Source organism: Anolis carolinensis, unplaced genomic scaffold (assembly GCF_035594765.1).
Source record: "Anolis carolinensis isolate JA03-04 unplaced genomic scaffold, rAnoCar3.1.pri scaffold_11, whole genome shotgun sequence".
Lineage (NCBI taxonomy): Eukaryota > Metazoa > Chordata > Lepidosauria > Squamata > Dactyloidae > Anolis > Anolis carolinensis.
In genome coordinates this window covers 6211490-6231405 of record NW_026943822.1, presented here as the reverse complement: position 1 = coordinate 6231405, position 19916 = coordinate 6211490, and the positions used below count along the sequence as shown (strand labels likewise).

General features: G+C 40.8%; 1 protein-coding gene across 1 annotated transcript in view; it reads right to left on the bottom strand.

Annotated features, from left to right (window-relative positions):
- Positions 1–583: 583 nt before the first annotated feature.
- The window catches only part of abhd2 (abhydrolase domain containing 2, acylglycerol lipase), a 34526-nt gene continuing 15193 nt past the window's right edge, over positions 584–19916 (bottom strand). Inside the window, exons 4-11 of the mRNA XM_008120171.3 lie at positions 19092–19267; positions 17385–17552; positions 15085–15268; positions 11562–11654; positions 10563–10673; positions 8362–8431; positions 7711–7795; positions 584–5994 (exon numbers count right to left, since the gene is read on the bottom strand). Coding sequence (XP_008118378.1) covers positions 5801–5994; positions 7711–7795; positions 8362–8431; positions 10563–10673; positions 11562–11654; positions 15085–15268; positions 17385–17552; positions 19092–19267 — 1081 coding nt within the window. The 3' untranslated portion in view covers positions 584–5800. The remainder of the gene's footprint in view (positions 5995–7710; positions 7796–8361; positions 8432–10562; positions 10674–11561; positions 11655–15084; positions 15269–17384; positions 17553–19091; positions 19268–19916) is intronic.

Here is a 19916-nt window from a genome sequence, read left to right as displayed (position 1 = left end):
CTTGCCCTGCCCCAATAAACTGAATAGTCAGGCAAGCCTGACATTCAGACAACTCAACAGAATGACTTCACAAAAGCTATTAGTACGCTACACTAACAGCTAGCTCGGGTATTGCATGCAAGTTTCCATACTTTATGCTATCATTTAGCCACAAACAGGCAGAGGGAGGAACTTGATCTACTGAAAAGTCTTTGTAGACTTATCACCCAGGTTTTCTAACACCTAACATTATTAAAAATGCATGAGGCTGCAAGGAAAAAACTGTTATAGCAGACCTTGTACTGATCACCTCTCACCTCCATTGTTCTTCATCTATAAAATATGTGGACCAGTGAGCAGCTTTTACTAGAGCTCCAGATCTACAATAACTCAGAGTTAGACATGCATTTGTATATGACGAATAATGGGACTAAAGAAGGATTTACTACTCTATGCAAATCCTCCTTTCCAATCGTCTGGGCCTGGAGGCTTTTCAGCCATTAACTTTTGGATTCCCACTAAAGAACATAAAATGGACCCCACACCCCCAGGTTTGTCCATCCCCTTTTAAAGCCTGAAGAAAACAGGAATGACACATCAGAACTTGTTATGAACTCAGTAAGGTCTTTATTTTTTTTAAGCAAAGAAATCCATTGAATCAAATGTAACAAAATTACTCTATTCCGCAATGACCTCCGTTTAGCACACACAGAACACAAAAAAGAAAAAAAAATATCAAGGACACGCTTTTTTGAAAAACTCGAAACCTTAAGCATATTTAGAAAAATTGCATTGCTAGTTGCAAATCTCCATCCCAAAAACAACTGGCCCTGAAGAATCCGACAAGGAGCCAGCGGCAACGAGAGTCGCTCGCAGACATGAAACCTTTTCAGGGCAGCATTTTTTTTTGTTTCCAAAGGAATTAGGAATGTGGAAGTGGCGGTTTCCAAAAAGTCTGTTTGGAAGCAAAAAATTGCCAAAGTAGACTTTTTTTTTAAAGCAAGGAACAAACACAAAAAAGCCTCACACTCCTCTCACTCTGATAAGGCAGCTGCAGTGACAGAAATCAAAGAGTGCACAGGTACAGGTCGAGCTTCCTGAGGTGTTTGGAGATATCCCTCTGGTTAGTTAAGTCCAGAAGAAAAAACGAACCTCTCTTTTGAAAAGTTGTGCTTTCTGAAATGAGAAGAGAGACTGTCTAGAATGAATCTATGCACTGACTACTAAAGACAGCTGTGATGAAATCAGCTTGGGCGGGCATAGATTCAAGGGGACTGAACACAACCGTGGATCAACCCAGATGCCAGCTTTAGGTGCTTTAGGTTTCTGATTCAAAAGAGTCGCTTGAATCAGTGTTAATGCTTGAACAGGCATTGCTTCTGTAATTTCTCTGATATGAAGTGGAACTTCCTTCCATAGTGGCAAGGCTTTCTGCAGAGACATTAATGCACATAGCAAAAAGCATATCTTGCTACTGGCACAAGAGTATTGATGCTGAATGGCAAGAGCCATCGCTCAGGAGGCAATGGGTTGTCCTAGAAGAATGCATGGTGGTCCCAAGAACGGAGGATTCCTGCCTGGAAGGAAAAATAGGGAGACTCGCTCCCATTTGCCAAAAATGAGGAGGAAAAGGGGGGAAAAGCTGAAAGGAGAGGAGCCAATTCTCAGTTCCAGCTTAGCAAATGCTGCCCTTTCATGGTTGTGCCCTTTCGTGTAACCAGCAAAAAACGAACAAAACATGGCATACTTTAAAGATGATACAGTACAGTTACTGATAATCAAAAAGACACAATTTTCCCACCCAGATCATTTCATTTCATTTCGCAATGCGTCCGTGACAAAGACCCTTTTGAGAGAAAAGCAGACTTTAAGAAAATAATTCAAGAGAGGAACGTCTGTAGACAGCACAACAGGATGTTTACAAAGGCCACAAATTCCAGGAGCACTTTAGAGCATCCCCACATCTGAATTGAGCCTTGCTCTTTGAGCAAATGACCCTCAATTCCACACTCACCCTTTTACCTTCATTGTTTCCAGCTGCAATAAGTGGACCTGATATGCACTAAGACCCCAGAGGGAAACTGCCAATAGAAACAGGCAAAGAGGAGATGCGACTTAAGACACTTCCAAACGTCTTCCTAGTTACTGCTGCTGTAGCTGCTAGCTGACTAAAACAAAAAACTGGAGCCTCTTTGTGCGTCTCCCTATAGAGGCATGTTCTATATGATAAAAGTCTCAGGAAGCCAGAAGTAACCCCAAACGAAGACCGACAAAATTGACCTTACACTGGCAAAACAGTAAAATTCAAGGAAAACTATTAACATCCATCTGCATGTCCTTTGGAGATGACTGTGGCTGACAGTAGGAGCACATCCGCCAAGAGAAAAAGGATCAAACATGTTTTTTTAAACAAAATGTATTTGCCACATGTATGGTACAGAATTGTAAACATGATTGCTTCCAGATAAGGAGTGGAGAACATGTGGCTCTTATAATATAGTTAGATGGCAACTCCTATCGATTCTAGCCAATATAGTTTGATGAGAGACCATGGAGTTGCAAATTGGAGTCAAACTTCAACAGCAGGTAGACGCCCACAATTTGTTTAGATCTAAACCAACATCTTTGAGTACCAATGATTTGGATGCAAGGATTTCACCCAAGGAAACATTAGGCAGTGTTCACCTCCCATTAATAAGTCAAGTTGAGCTGCTACATGCTATTAGAAATGGCCTTCAGACAGGAACCATAACAAGTAAGTTATGCCTAAGAAGAATTTTGTCCCCGGAAAATAAATCTCATCACTATTGTCTTCCCAGAGGAAAAACAGTGTCAGGTCCAATTTATACACCCCTCCCCCCCCAAAAAAAGTTTGGGGCAAAATAAGTATTTCAACCAGTGTAAATTTTCTTTTTCAATCTCTTTCAGCAAGATGATGAGTAGCAGCAACAATTGGATCTCATTGGGAATTACCAGTGATTTAGAATCATGTCTATTTTACTTTTCAAAAATAAAAAGGTTTGATTTGTGCTTCTCAAGTGATTACCATCCTCTTCTTTTCCCTACACCGGGTCTTTTCACTTTATTGTTTTATGTAGTTTTACTTGGTGTCCAACTAACAGCAGATCCTCAGTTTTCCAGGTAAGCTGCCTACTTTCCTTTTCTCCTTGTCTAGTCTGGGATGCAATCCAGCGAGTGAGAATTTGGACCCTCTCTTTGTTTCATATGTTATCTAGACAAAACTTCCTTTTAAACATGAACACAACCTCAGAGAGATTTGTTGCATTTGTCTTCTATTCAAAAGCGTTTAAAACCACAAGTTCCTCTTTGAAAAGGCTAGATAGAGGCATAGCGATAATCATCCCTGAGTTTAAAAATGCCACAAAAGGCAGGGATATGTGGCTTTTCTTATGTGCACCGAAACCCAATGGACCATAGGAGTGCTTCTGAACAGACCTTCATGCTGTCCTTCAGCAGGGAAAGGGTAGGCAAAGCCTTGAGTTGCAAAGAATCCTGTTTGTCTTCTCAGGTGAGAATTTGTTCAATTCCACTGCAACCAAGGAAGATATTTCTTATGCAGAAGTAAATGCCATTTTCTTTCTGCTCTCTTTGAAAAGTGAGACTGAGGAGGAAGGTGGCTCTCAGCAACAGGTCTTGTTGGCTGCTAAAAGTAAAAGCTTTATACTCTGGAGGAGGCTAAACTACTATCTTTGATATTGACACGAAAGGAGCCAATAGCAGACTCCCTTTCAAATCACTTTGTAAAGCCCACTGGGAATAAATAAGCTCCATTAACTCGTGTTTTTTATACTGTAACAAACCAATTTACTTTAAACACCTATTCTGCTCAAGCGGAAAAGAAATACTTAGTATTCCCTAACCATCACAGATCACTACTTCAGCTCCACACAACATTTTTAGGATCCTTATATAGGGATCTGATCATTTATGGATATGCAGGAAATGTCCAAAGACAACACAGAATAAGTTGAGATACAACACAAAAGCCTACATTTTGGGAGGGACGGAGAAAGAAAGCCTTAAGCACACTGGACAAACCAAGCATCTTTCAGCTTGGTCCGTTCGTTCTGTCTGAAGGAGAAGTAGAGCCTGCCACCTCTCCCTAGGAAATCGGTGTTTAGGTCACACCGTCTGCCAAGAGGACAAATAAGGCTGAAGAAATCTGAAACCCTGATGTGAGGAATGCACCTTTGAAAAAAGAACCTAATTATTGCTCACTTAAAGAAAAACAGCTGCCCTCCCAAACACAAGGGACATCTCTCTAACGTCAAAGCTGGTCCAAGATGCTCCGCAGAGAACCCAAGGCTTCATGCCCATGGACAGCAAACAGGCAAACGGGCACTGTAAACTAAAGTGCCTAGGTAGCAAAACCAAAGTTCAAAATAATAAAGTGCTAAATGACAGAGGGGCTTCTGAGGAGAGAACTGCTGCGACAGAGAATTGAGGAATGGAGCCATAAGGAGGGATGGGAAAGAGAAGCAGAGTCTAACCTAAGACTTCCATGGTCTCAATAAAATCATCTCACAATTAGATGTTCAAAATTCTCTTAGTTACAATTCCTTTGATAAGTTTTCTTTCAGGAAAATGAGGCTGCTTCTTCACTGCATCCCTTCCTAATATAACATTCACAATATCCTACCAATGTCCTCCTGCTGAAATACAATGAGGACAAGCCGACTCATAGCAGTGTCCTATGGAACCCACAAACAGCAGAGGCAGCTAATACAGAAATATTTCTAGCTGTTCAACATCGTTGACACCAAAACCCCAATATTCTTAAGGGAAGAACGGGTGCCTGAAAATAAAAGTTTGGGAACTCATTTGTTTTACTTTCTCTGCTCCTATGGGCACATACACTGATTTGCTATCGAGTTTCTTGAAAGAAAAATGGAAACAAAAGATCCACAGGCTGATAGCAACTCCCTTCCATTCACAGACTGTGTTAAAAGGCCTGGGTTTAAGAGCACACAAAGTCTTGTGCCAAAGTAAAATTCCTTACATTAGAAAAGGCAAAGTATCACAAGGCTACTTGTTTAGTCCCAAGAGGTAACAGAAAAGGGACTGAGGAATCCAGAACAATCTAGGTGTGAAATCCGAACATAAAAGACAAAACGTGTGACTCAATGCCGTTGATCCAAAACCCTGGAGCAACTCAAGTGCAGACAGCACTCCAAACATTTCCAATGCAATCTAAACCTCAGCAGTGCGTTTATCACAAAGGGCAACAGCCTTTGTCAAGACTCCGTATCCTTTCCCATGTTTTGTGGTCACCGATTACTTGCAGAAGAAAGCCGCTGATTTCTTCTATGAATGATATAAACGCCCCTCTTACTGCAAGGGGAAACGCAAGGACAAAGAGAATGGCACTCATAACTCACACTGCTGACAGATATACAAGTTTTGCAGAAAACCAGATAAGGTTATTTCTAGATTGTTTCTTCATCAGAGAAAGAGTGAGCAGAGAGCCAAGAGTACTGGTACCGCTTGTCACTTTCATTAGGATTCTGTCATTGAAGGTATTCAGAATCTTGAAGCAAGCTACGGACAGCAATCCACCCACAGAGCGAATCAGTTCTCTCAATGCATGAGAGCGCCACAAACATTCAGACAAACTCTCAAGTTGCTCAAAGCCAGGCATCGACTCCTTGCGTAGCAAACTCCGCTTTGGTATGAACCACAGTGGTCCAGTGCCAAAGGTCAAAATGCTGAAGAAGTCAGGCCTGGAAAAGAAGGGGAAGAAGGAAAGATTTCCAGAAGAGGAGGATTAAGGTGACAGAGCCTGAAGCCTCTTTGGGATCATTTATTCTTGGCCAGATGACTGTTCTGTGTCGGAGCACTGAGATTTGTTCTTCTCCCACTGGCAGATGGCGTTGGCGTATTGCACCACAAGCTTATCCATCCAGGTGAGGGGCTCGGGAAAGAGTACTGCGCCCTCAAAGAAACCCAGGTGGCCTCCGTGCAACGGCAAAACAAACATGACATTCTCCCGCTTTTCTGAAAGAGTAAAAAATAACATTTAGAACACCATAATCAGTCGTCTGGTTGTCATAAGGAAGAGGGAACAGACTTGTTTTCTGTTACTCTGGAGACTAGGAATCAGAGCAATGGGTTCAAATTATAGGTAAGGAGATTCCACCTGAACATTAGGAAGAACTTCCTGACTGTACGAGCTGTTCAACAGTGGAACTTTCTGCCTCAGGAGTCTGGTGGAAGCTCTATCTTTGGAGGCTTTTAAAAAGAGGCTGGATGGCCATCTGTTGGGGGTGTATGATTGTGCTTTTCCTGCATGCCAGAAGGGGGCTGGATTGGATGGTCCTTGGGGTCTCTTCCAACTCTGTGATTCTATGGTTCTGCGTCTCAACAAACCTCTTTGCCTGTGATTAATCCTGTCCCAAGTTTGAGGGGAAGAAAGGCTCCTCTGGGACACACACTTAACATGCAGCTAAGAATACTGTCATAATGTTCTATCATGAGAAGATGTCAAAATTAGATTGGTGAAAACATCCAACATAGCTTTTGCCGTAGCAGCACCCTAGTCAAGGAAGTTAGGCCCCATCTCTTTAAAGCGGGAAACCCAAATGGGGCTCTTCTGCATGGGGAAATTTCTGCTACCGTATTTCTTCAACTGTATGACACCACTGATTGTAAAATGCACCCTAACTACATTTCCTCCACCACCATAAATACATAGGATACACCTGCGATTTGAAGATGCATCCCATTTTTGGAGATGTTTATACTGGAAAAGATGTGCATCTTAGAATTGAAGAAATTCATTATTAACTGTTTCAAAATTGATTTTTAGGACGTTTTTGGATTGCTTTTAGCAGTTTTTAAAGAGTATTTTAATGTGTTTTTAAAATGTTATCTTTGTATGGCTTTAATTGGTTTTTATTTTTCTATTAGCTCAGGAGCCCTTCAGGCTGGGAGGTGACACGGAAATACTTTACATAAATAAAAAGGCTGCATTATTCGAGATAGAGGATTGCAATCGAAAACAGCAACAGTCTGTCCTGGGTTCCTCCCAGAGCCCATTCTAGAAATCAGGTCACCCAATCCCCTTGTGGAGCCTCCAGTGGCACAGTGTGTTAAAGCACTGAGCTGCTGAACTTGCCGACCAAAAGGTCCCAGGTTCAAATCCCAGGAGCGGAGTGAGCGCCCGCTGTTAGCTCCAGCTTCTGCCAACCTAGCAGTTTGAAAACATGCAAATGTAAGTAGATCAATAGGTACCGCTCCGGCGGGAAGGTAATGGCACTCCATGCAGTCATGCCGATGGCCACATGATCTGTGAGATGTCTATGGACAACGCTGGCTCTTTGGCTTAGAAATGGAGATGAGCACCAACCCCCAGAGTCGGTCACGACTGGACTTAACATCAGGAGAAACCTTTACCTTTTTTTAATCCCCTTGATCTATTTCTCTTATGTTAAATATTAAATTCTAATGCTCCTGCGTGGTTGCATGGTTATACAAACATTGATTGTGCTATTAAAAATATGAGCAACTCCACATGTAACAAAATCGTTAAAAAAAGTCTGTTAGTGAAAACACTACATTCATTCATGCATCCCCAATCCTATCATTAGACCATCGCAACGCATTAATCTGCCTTGCTGACTGCTGGAATTCAGTCTTCAGCAGAACAATGGAATTCTTTCACACTACAATCTGGCTTGGAAAGAACCCCTCCCTTCGAAGCTTTCCGCTCACCTGAGAGGGCTCTTGGGATTGATAAGAGACTATCGTGTACCAGAGGGTCATCAGCAGCATTCACCAACAAGAGTGGAACATAGATCTGCAAACACACACAAAAAGGAGTGATTAATAATGCTTAAGTCTGAATTTCTTTCTCTGAACAACAAGGAGCTTTTCCAGACTGGCCTAGCTAAAGAAGTGTACATTGTTCTTGCATGGAAACAGCTCTGTGGGTTTCTGTTGGCTTTATGTCCTCCCATTAGTTTTTTCTTGGGTGCCGTTTGGAGCGATTTCTTCAATTTGCACTAGGTCTCTTCCAAAGCCTTTTTTAAAAAAAAACAATGGAACAGACTCTGCTGAGGTTGTCCTATCGTTAGTGCATTTTTTAAAATAAAATTTCTTTTAAGAATTATAGTGCAAAGTGCCATTTTCTAATTCACTGATTCACAATCGCTGTGTGTGTTTATGAGTGGGTGATCAAAATAGCAAGTCATTTATGCAGCTATATTTACATTTCAGGAGTCATTCTAAATGACTGGCCTCCTCCACAACCGATTCCAAATTTAACATGCATACCCACCTAAAAGGCATATGTCAAAATAGTGCATAAAATATTCGATTCCACTAAAGAGAACCAAAGTAACAGTATTTATTATGGCAACTCACTCTGTGCAAGTAATGCAGACAGCTCTCCTGTTCATAATATTCCTTTAAGGTATTGTAGCCATGGAACTTCCTGAGACACAAAGAAAGAAAGTGCATGAGAGAGATTTCTTCCCATGGAATCAGATGCAATTTTCTTCTGACTCCAATAGCACTGTTAAAAAAGAGTCCTGGATTTGGATACACAGAATTAGTATGACATTTCAGTGTATTTTAAAACATGATATCTGACCAGGATTCAGAAGGAACTATTTAATGAAACATCCAGAAATCACAGAACTATTTGCACATTTTTCCTGTTCTTAAGTTACCAAGTACAATAGCTAAACTCATTCACATTCAGGAAGGACTCATCAATAAAGTTTAGAAGAGCTACTTAAAAGAACTGTTACTGAGGGAATAAGGCACCAAACAAGGAAGCAGCGTGATGGATAAATGGTAGAGAAGATAAACATACACAGCTATATGTAATATTTTGAACATGCTTTCTGATTAGCCATCCCAGCTGCAATTTGAGAAGTGAAATGGATGGCAAGCCCCTCCTTAAGACACATTCAAATTCCTTTCTGAACATGCAGAACAAACTTCTTCCATGTCAGACTCCTATTTCATCTGAGAACAAAAGACTCCCATTTGCACTATCACTTGATCATCTTTGAAATGAATCTCATAATACTGATTTATTATCAGGGTTCAATCACTCCCTTCAGTCCCAAATATTGTTTTGTGCAGGCCATTACCAAACAAGCCATCTACCATTTTTATCCACAATATAGGTTTTAGTATTCCCAACAGCAGAAGCAAAAATAAGCTGGAGACAGAGGTCTGGCAACTCTTATTTTGCCTTCTGGGAAATACAAGTCTTACAAAGGGTAATACTAAGCTGAAATAATGGGAATCTTCTGATTTCCTGTTTTATTGCTATAAACAAGGCTTGGTGTGTTACAAAGTATGGGAAACTATTTCTAATCAAGGAAGGTATAATCTAATTTCTACCTAAGACTACCAAAAGGTATCATTTGGCACTGGAACACCTACCCTTGAAACGCCAAGAGAAGTTCAGCTATGTGATACAATGCATAAGAAGTTGTAAGAACTGATCAAACAATCTTAACTTGCTTTCTAAAACGGTGAGATAAGGACGGGAAATCTGAGGCACTTGGCTAACTGTACTGTGCCTTCATGCCCCACAACCACTAACCAAGTACCTCCCCAAGGGAATATGGCCCACAACAGGGGAAAACAACAACAGGCTTCCATTGTTAACACAACAGCATATGAAGAAATTCATGCATTTCCTTTGGCAAAAGTCTGTTTCTTACAGATAAAAGCTTCTTTCTCCTATGAGCTTGCAGTAAGAGCTTAAGACATAAGGAGTACAAATCCTACTAGGGGAGTGGCATACGATGCCTAAACCAAACTGAATCATGGGTGTGTGCTGAATGAAATACTTGTGAATCCAAGCTTGTACTTGTGGCTGGTGGCACAGTGCATTAAAGCACTGAGCTGCTGAACTTGTGGACCAAAAGGTGCCAGGTTCAAATCCCGAGAGTGGAATGAGCGCCTGCTGTTAGCCCCAGCTCTTGCCAACCTAGCAGTTCGAAAACATGCAAATGTGAGTAGATCAATAGGTACCGCTCCGGCGGGAAGGTAAGGGCGCTCCATGCAGTCATGCCAGCCACATGACCTTGCCACATGGACAATGCCGGCTCTTCGGCTTAGAAATGGAGATGAGCACCAACCCCCAGAGTCGGTCAGGGGAAAACCTTTACCTTTACCTTACATTAAAGTAAAACTGTTTAACAATAATCTAAGATGGATTTTACAAAAAAAAACCCAAAAAAACCCAGGAGAGTCACATACTGACTCCAATCAGCTCAGCAACTCAACCTCAACAACCAACAAGATTTGCCCATTTACAGAATGAGAGCCAACACTACCAGAGAGAGACAGAAATAGCGAGAGAGAAATATAACGTTTCTGGGAATTCAGTGGAGAACAGTGCTCACAGAAGTGATAATTTCAAAAAGGTTTAAATGACAGCATATCAATTTTCCCAAATGTGTGCCTTTCGGACTGGAGTCCAACTTTTATTATCATCATCCACTGGCTGGGGCTGATGGGAACAAGAGTGCACTGGATTCAGGAAGAGTGCAATACAGGGTATTTCTAAGGCGAGAGCATGAAGCTTATTCTTGGCATACCTCATGATGTTGTCATCAATCTGCATGAGAGACGTTGCTGTGTGAAGTCTGTTCAGGTCTGAATCTATTAAATTTTGTGGGCTTTTAGGGCCATCAGCAAACAAAGTTTGTCTGAAAAACAGGGACCAAGAAAACATAAACACAAAGGGTAATCATGCATACAGGGGTCAGCAAGTTCGATCTGCTATGCATAGCTACAGTTGCTTAATGTCAAACACTGTTTCCCTAGGATGGCCTGGCTTGCTCAGGAAGCAATTCAACAGCTACAATTACAAAGTTTTCAAACAATTTCCTAGACATTCCTAAACAAAATAGTAGAGAAGAAAGGTACTCCTCATACCAAGTGGCCCGTTCTTTAAGATCTTCAGGGGAGGCCCTACTCTCACTTTCATCACCATCGCAAATGCGACTGACATCAACAAGGGAGAGGGCATTCTCAGCAGCGGCTCCTACCCTATGGAATATGCTCCCAAAAGAAATTAAAACAGCTCCCTCCCTTGTCTTGTTTATGAACCAACTAAAAACCTTCCTGTTTAGGAATTTAGTGAAGAAAACTAATGAAGATTGACAGGAACATCATGTTATGGACTGGGGTAGAGTGCAATATATGTCTTGATATGATGCCATATGAACTTGAATATATACTGTAGTTGTTTTTCTTAATCTTTGTATTCTATTATTCTTATATTTTTATTGTGATGTACTCTGTTTATTGTTTATTTGATTTTAATATGTTGTAAGCCGCTTTGGGTCCTGTGAGGGAGAAAAGTGGGATATAAATAAATATATTATTATTATTATTATTATTATTATTATTATTTGAAACACAACAAGATGGGTCCACAGCAGACACTCAGCTGGCTGTTGTATCGGATCACGTGTCAGACACTTCCCAAGTGTCTAGGACTGTGTGATGTATCAGCGAAAAATGAAGCACTTCATGGGTCAAACTGTCACTCATGTCCATTTAGATGATAACAAACACACTTCTGTACCTACCTATGAGACAAGATTATTTTCTTCATATTATCTGCCATGAGGAAGTTGTAAAGTCTTCGACACTGATCCCACTGCATGAAGGTTTCTTGTGCCCTAAATGTAATAGGAGGGAAACCCATCATTTCAGAAGCTTTCAACCCACTACCACTATTGTTTCCAATATAAATACAGTAGAGTCTCACTTATCCAACATTCTGGATTATCCAACGCAGTCTGCCTTTTAGTAGTCAATGTTTTTGTAGTCAATGTTTTTAATACATTGTGATATTTTGGTGCTAAATTAGTAAATACAGTAATAACAACATAACATTACTGCATATTGAACTACTTTTTCTGTCAAATTTGTTGTATAACATGATGTTTTGGTGCTTAATTTGTAAAATCATAACCTAATTTGATGTTTAATAGGCTTTTCCTTAATCCCTCCTTATTATCCAACATATTCACTTATCCAATGTTCTGATGGCCAGTTTACGTTGGATAAGTGAGACTCTACTGTACTGAGAAATAAAGAAAACATATTCCAAAACAAAACTTCTCTTTTAAGGAGTACCAAACACTATGACCACTTTTATCTTGAAAACTTCCTTTTTAAAAAGCATAGCACCACCCCAGAAACATGCAGCAAAAAAAGATTTAGCCAGCAGGGGGAACAAAATTCCCAGGAATCTGAACATGAGGCAGCTAAGAGCTTGCAAAACAAGTCAAGTGCTAAGTCTTAAGTTGTTTCAACAAGTGCTTCCTCAATTTGCTTGAGGATAAGGAATTACAAATATTGGCAGAGGACTATTAACCCAAATTGTACTGGAAAAATACTCGGTAAACACTGAAAGCTTTAGTCAACAAGACAAATGTAGGCATATCATCCCGACCAAAATATTTCAGGCAAAGAGAAAACATTTCCACATGTCCATCCATGATATCTTAGATCTTCAACCCTAAATGCACACAAATGCCAAAGGTTTTTAAATTGTTTTATTTGATATGTCAATTGGGTTTTTATATCAGGATATGATGTTTTAACTGATTATGTATTGTGGTTGGATGTATTTGTATGAATTTTATATGTTGTATGCCGCTTTGAATCCCACCCACGGGAGAAAAATGGGATAGAAATGAATTAATAAATAATAATAATAATAATAATAATAACAATAATAATAATAATAGGTGGATCTGTAATTGGGTAAGTGACTGAACCCAAAGTGTGCCCACCAATTGTTCCAATTCATCCTGGAAATAAGTGACTAGTGGGGTGCCGCAGTGTTTGGTCCTGGGCCCGGTATTGTTTAACGCCTTTATTAATGAATTGGATGAAGGTTTAGAGAGTGTGCTTATCAAGTTTGCAGATGACACCAAATTGAGAGGGATAGCTAATACTCGAGAGGACAGGATCAGCATTCAACAGATTAGAGAGCTGTTTGGCCAAAACTATCAAAATGCATTTCAACACGGGGAAATGTAAGATACCGCATTTAGACAGAAAAAATGAAATGCAAAGATACAGGATGGGAGATGCCTCGTTCGACAACAGTCCATATGAAAAAAGGCCTTGGAGTCTTCATGGAGAACAAGTTGAATGTGAGCCAAGGGTGTGATGCGGTTGCTAAAAAAGCCAATGGGATTTTGGGCTGCATCCAAAAGAGTCTAGTGTCTAGATCGAGGGACGTCACGGTGCCTTTGTATTCTGCTTTGGTCAGACCTCTTTACCTGGAATACTGTGTCCAACTCTGGGCACCAGAGTTAAAAAGAGATACTGACAAGCTTGGAAGGTGTCCAGAGAAGGGTGACTTTTTTTCGTGTCAGGAGCAACCGGAGTTGGTTCTGGAGTGAGAGAATTGGCCGTCTGCAAGGACGTTGCCCAGGGGACGCCCGGATGTTTTGATGTTTTACCATCCTTGTGGGAGGCTTCTCTCATGTCCCCGCATGGAGCTGGAGCTGAAAGAGGGAGCTCATCCGCACTCTCCCCAGGTGGGATTCGAACCTGGCAGTTTTCAGGTCAGCAACCCAACCTTCAAGTCACAAGGCTTTTATCCCCTAGGCCACTGGAGGCTCCTAGGAGGGTAACTAAAATGATCAAAGCTCTGGAGACCTTTTTTCATGTCAGAAGCGACTTGAGAAACTGCAAATCGCTGCTAGTGTGAGACAATTGGCTGTCTGCAAGGATGTTGCATTCGGAAGTTTTAATTTTATACCATCTTTGTGGGAGGCTTCTCTCGTGTTCCCGCATGGGGAGCTGGACCTGACACAAGGGGTTCACCCACTCTCCCCAGATTTGAACCTCTGAACTGTCAGTCAGCAGTCGTGCCGGCACAAGGGTGGCTGTCTGGAAACCATTAATAATCCCTATGAGGAGTGTCTTAAAGAACTGGGTAGGCTTAGCCTGCAGAATAGAAGGTTGAGAGGAGACATGACAGCCATGTATAAATATGTGAAAGAGTATCATAAGGAAGAGGGAGCAGGCTTGTTTTCTGCTGCCCTGGAAACTAGGACTAGGAGCAATGGTCTTAGTTTCAAGGGCAGGAAAGGAGATTCCACCTGAACATTAGGAAGAACTTCCTGACCTGAGAGTTCAACATTGGAACTCTCTGCCTTGGAGTGTGGTGGAAGCTCCTTCCTTGGAAACTTTTAAACAGAGACTGGATGGCCATCTGTCAGGGATACTTTGATTGTGCTTTCCCTGCATGTCGGGGTTGGACTAGATGGCCCATGTGGTCTCTCTCAACTCAACAATTCTATGATTCTAAGCCATTTGCAAAGGTGAGATTCAACACCTTCCTCATTTTTCAGGTTCAACTGATATTTGACAAAGTATTTTTGAGACAACACGGTATGTTAAGCTCATGCTGTTCCCATTTCTAATCCTCTTGCTTTTAAGGGTTTAATCTTGCCACAAGATTTCTGCAGCTGCACATTCTGAAATATAAAGAGTCTTTGTTGTTCAGTCAGAAACCAGAGCTCCATTGAGATGCATTCTGCTTATACAAAAACTGGCATTTCCTTAGTCTGGCTGTACTGCTTAACACTTGCGTCAAACAAAAATACTTGTGTAGTATTTAATTTTAAACATAAAAATTCTTAATTTTGGCCAGGATTTGATATTTTGTGAATGCAGCTGCTACAGCATAACTGACTTCAATGAATTTATTTCCAATAAAATATCTTCGCAAACAAAGACTAATTTCATTACAGGAAAGGCTAAATACTCCATATATTTGTCTGAGTGAGTGATGGAATATACTACTACTTGACTGTTTTTCAGTGATGGACATTTTCCCTTCATTACATTGGTTTACATTAACCCTTAGCTTACTTTTAAATCCTGACCTGGGAAGTCTTTAAAAAACGGTAATACTTGGCAGGATGAAGAACATGGTGGGACTGGTTTGTCCAAGATTTGGAAGAAACTGATATCACTTCAGAGAGGACCCAAAGACCAATAGACCCAGATATATGGTATGCAGAAGTGGCAGTTAAGCAAAACCCATCAGCAATAGCATTTGACTCCTAGTGGGAAGCTTACCTTAATGCACTGTAGCCTTGACACACGCTGACACAGCACAGCACGCACTCCTGGTTAGCCTGGTTCTCCCCAAGATATTTGCACACTATATTCCCACCCAAGCTGAAGCCCACAACGACCAGCTTGGTCTGGGGGTATGTCTTCCGGATGTAGCTTACCATGGATCCAAATTCCCAGGTGCAACCTGCAGACAACAAGATCAAGCAAATTTTGCTTCACACATTGATTGCATCACAGCCTCCCTTCAAGGCTCACTGACACATTTTCAAAAGACAGTGTTTCCAATAATCTATCTATATAGAGATGTTAAAGCCCATCTGTCCCACAAAGGCTGCTGCTAGATGACAATGCAGTGGCCCTTTGTGATGTCACTGGATTGGCTGTTGCTAAGTGAAGGACTGACTGTAGCTAGGCAAAGTGGCCCTCCGTGAGGTCACTGGGAAAGAAAGGTGATGGGTATGAAGGGAAAGCAAGGGAGGGAGGGAAGGAGGAAGGAGCCACAAAGTGAGCTACGTCAGTTAGGCCCTCTCAGAGTTGGAGAAGGGAGAAAGGGGAGACTAAGGAAGGAAGGAAGAAAGGAAGAAAAGATGAACGGACAGATGGAAGGAAGGAAAAAATAAAGGAAAAAAGGGCTCGGGCTGTGGCGCAGGCTGGAGAGCAACTGCAATGGATCACTGCAATGAATCACTCTGACCAGGAGGTCATGAGTTCGAGGCCCACTCGGAGCCTATGTTTGTTTGTCTTTGTTCTATGTTAAAAGGCATTGAATGTTTGCCTATATGTGTAATGTGATCCGCCCTGAGTCCCCTTCGGGGTGAGAAGGGCGGAATATAAATACAGTAAATAAAAACAAGGAAGGAAGGGGGTGTCGTGAATACTTTTTGAACAAAGGTTCTTTTTATTGCAATTTCAGTGCGAGAGGGTATATTAGAACTTTGACACAAAACCGACATTGGACATACAGACATACAGATTCTATGTAACTACACTGAATCCACAACCTACTGTTACATTGGTTAACAAACAAACAAAGGGAGGGGGTTACATTTGTACTCAGCATTCACATTTTCCATTCATCTAAATATTACCATATCCTTTCTCTCTCCTTGGAGAAGCCCCTGCTTAAGCCAGGCCCTGCTTTTTGACAGCCTACCAATGCACAGTTCCAAAACTTCTAAAACACCAAAATGCATCCTTTTCCTCTAAGAACAATGCCAAGGATCAGAATCCTGTTTCCCTACAGCAGAAACGGATTCCTTAGTGCAAACGTATCATGACTCTAAAATCACACTCCTTTCTCTTCCCTTGAGAAAAGGAGGCAAGTGACCAACATCCTGCTTTCCCATCACAGATCTGACACTCTCAAAACAGCATGGCGGGTGAACAGCGCAGCTGTCTGTCACAATTTTGGAATATTAGAGGGTCTCTTATACAGCAATATTTCTTGCTGATGTTGTCCCAAAATTGTAAATGAATATGTATTTCCAGCCTGAAACATCCTGGCTTAGTATCAGTTCCTAGCAGATGTTGATTCTCCTTAACTGGTGTTGGCAAATGTAAGGAGCCTTGTGTTGACTTCCTTCTTAACATAAGGAACCCTGTAAACATTTTTTTGACAGAAAGAGCCATTGTCTCTGATAATGTAAACACGTAGTTATTCCCCAAAAGTGAATCAAGTCACCAATGTCAAGTCAATCATTTGTTACAGTTCTCATCAGCAACTTTTAATTACAGTTCCTGAGCGCAATTGTTTTCCAGGCATCTATCTTTTAGAATTGTGCCTTCAGCCCAATTAGGCCCCATTCATACACCTTATATACAATTCCATTCAAACCATACATCATATTTATCCATGACAGGGGGGAGAAAGAAAAATGGTGAAGGAAGAGAAAGGAAAGGGGAAAAGGTATGAGGGCAGGGAAAGAGAAAGAAGGAATTAAAGAGAGGGCAGTGGCTGCTCCGACACCCAAGCAACAGCAGGTAGATTACACTAGTATCATACATAGGTGGAAAAGGTGTGTGCTTTAACACACACAGTGATCCACAAAGAAACAATACAGATGGAAAACACAAGGGCAGCAAGGGTGAAATCCACTCATGCTCTTCTGAAGACGGTTTTACTGCCGTAGGAGCAGAACTTGCAGCTATTGGGTATATTTGCAATTTTTAAAATATTGGATCTGAGAGAACCTTTCAAGGTGCCTCATTCTGGTATGTGTCTAATGCTAGGGAACTTTGTCCAGCTTCAAAGACAAACTAGAGCTGAAAGGGGCAGTATAGAAGACGTAAGACATATTTACCATAAGTGAACATGCGTGGTGAAGTCAGCTCAATGTTCGGAAGAGCTCCAAGATGGTTTAACACGGCACATCGATAACCGTTCTTCTGGGCATAGTCAACAAAGGTGCGGATGTACTGCTTCTCACTGTGATTAGCTATTCCAGGGCAGATTACCATTGTGATATCTTCTGCATGATAGAAGAAATTGGAGGAACAGATTTTGAAAGAAAGCAAAAGGAATCACTAAACTCTGATGGGTGTATTTTGTTTCAGCAAATATTACAGCAAAGACAGCATACACATTGTTTCAGCACAAAGCAATATGTCCATGAGACCACTGGAACTTACATAAGTGTTTATTTAATGGGTCTACTCCAGTTGGGACTTATAAATAGATTTAGGCAAATGTATTATGGCATGGTTCTACTGTACTATCACAAGAAAACACAACCTGTCCATTCCTAATTCAATATTTGGCTGCACATACTCTTTCAACTAAATCTACTCTAACAAGCCTAGCCCTGACCCAAAACAGTTCCCTGTTTAATGATTTCTAGCCTTAGTCTGTATAATGAATAGGTGGGATATAAATTATTTTTTCTGTCTCATCGTCATCATCCTCATGCAAAGTCAATATCCCCGAACAAGCTCAATTACTACCCTAAAACACTTCCCCCTACGTTCTCACTTCCCTTCTGGGTTTTGTTTTTTTAAACAGTTGAGATTGAGATTGATATAAGATTAATATTTTTCTTTTCTCAGAATGAGGCAAGTAAATAAGCAATAAATAATGCTAACTATTTTGATAAGGAATTACTTTGAAACGCTTCATAAAGAAACCTTCTGTAACTTTAGCTAAGGGAACCTATTCCATTAAAAGCAAGAGGATACCAGGCTGCCTTTTCAGAAGGATAAAAGGAGAAATTACCTGTCAAAACAAGGCAATGGCCTAAAGACATACTCTTATTTGAAAAATATCCTTAGCTTTGTTTTTTCAAGATTATGTTAAAGATACTACACTCCCTCCCTTCTTCTGAGTTTTTAATGCAGTTGGAAGTAATATAAGCTTGATTTTTAAAGAAAATGTCAAAGATACTAATCAGTGGAAAAACACTTATTGAACAAAATCCAATTCATGAAGTTGTTAAGAAGAATCTTTTTAAAATCTTAGAGCTATACTATTTTCCTTAAGGATGTCTAGAGACTGAGGCCTCTGTTGGTCAACAAAAGAACCATCCTGAGAATAGAAAATTCAGAGCACCAAGCAGTGTTTTTTAAGCATTTGGATAACATTCAAAACCAACAGGTAGATACACTTTGCCTTCAGATAGACATCAAGTATATTGTTACCATCACACTTTAAATTATGACATATGCTGACGATTCTATTAGATTTCAGCTTTCATTAAACTCTAGTGAAGAATGGAAAAACCCGTAGCCCAAACAAGCTGTTGTAGAGACTATAATCCCAGGCATAGTGTTGCTTACAGCCCACAGGAATGGCTTTTTATATTCGATGTCTAAAGAGAAAATTCAGTTGTCCATATGTGATTCATAGCAGCACTAACTCTAAAATTAAAAGCCAGGCACAATATTCAACACTTTATGGGTTCCAGATTCACAATGTGGTAACCTCTGGCAATGAAAGGTACCACTACTATTTTCTCAATTATTTACTTATGGTTTTAGGTCAGCAAACAATGGACAGGCACAGTTGGTTGTCTAACCTCTAATGCAATGTTCAGCTAGTGGTTCAAAGAGGTCAAAAGTTGCTGTTGCACCATCTGGCATTGTGATGTACTTGCGAAGTCCGTAAGGATGCGGTGATCTTACTCTCCCCATCTTCCCATAAAGCGCAGTCTGGATGTGACCACTTTTCCCCCAAATCAGAGGTGGAATGTACCTAAAAAAGAATTAAATATATTTCTAAGACACCAGACTCTCTAAGGAGATTTATATCCTAGGGCAGGATATCATGACATTGCAACATGTCTACTAATCTGCTCTATTTGTTGAAAATTAAGAAATAAGTAGCTCTGTAACCATAACTTGGCAAATGATGCCAGACTGGGCCCAACTGATCTAATGCCAGATGAGATTCAGTGATGCTGCCACAGTCTAGAACGGTATGAAAGCATTTCGGTTCAAAGGAGGAAGCAATATCTGTGGCACATTTAAAGGAAAGAGGTCCGGCCTGATGCCAAAGCAGATGGCCTGTTATCTCAGATTTAGTCTCTGATGTACTGAAGACGGAAACCTGAAGGGGGAAGGAAAAGAAAGGACACAGAGGATTGCTTTTATCTATTTTAGCAACATTAACTCAGCTGCCAGGAATCATCTGATGCATAATCCAAAGCTGTCAGACCAGAAAAGCCTTTTCTGGAAAGCCACTAACTAGAAGGTTAACTCATGACTCAAAAGAAATGCTGCCCACAGTGCCAATACAAACAGAACTTAGTATATTTCATGGTCAGCATGCATTGTTGTAATAATGTGCACCAATGACAGGGGAGCTCCCAAGACTTAGTACATTATGAGAAGAGTCAGAAATG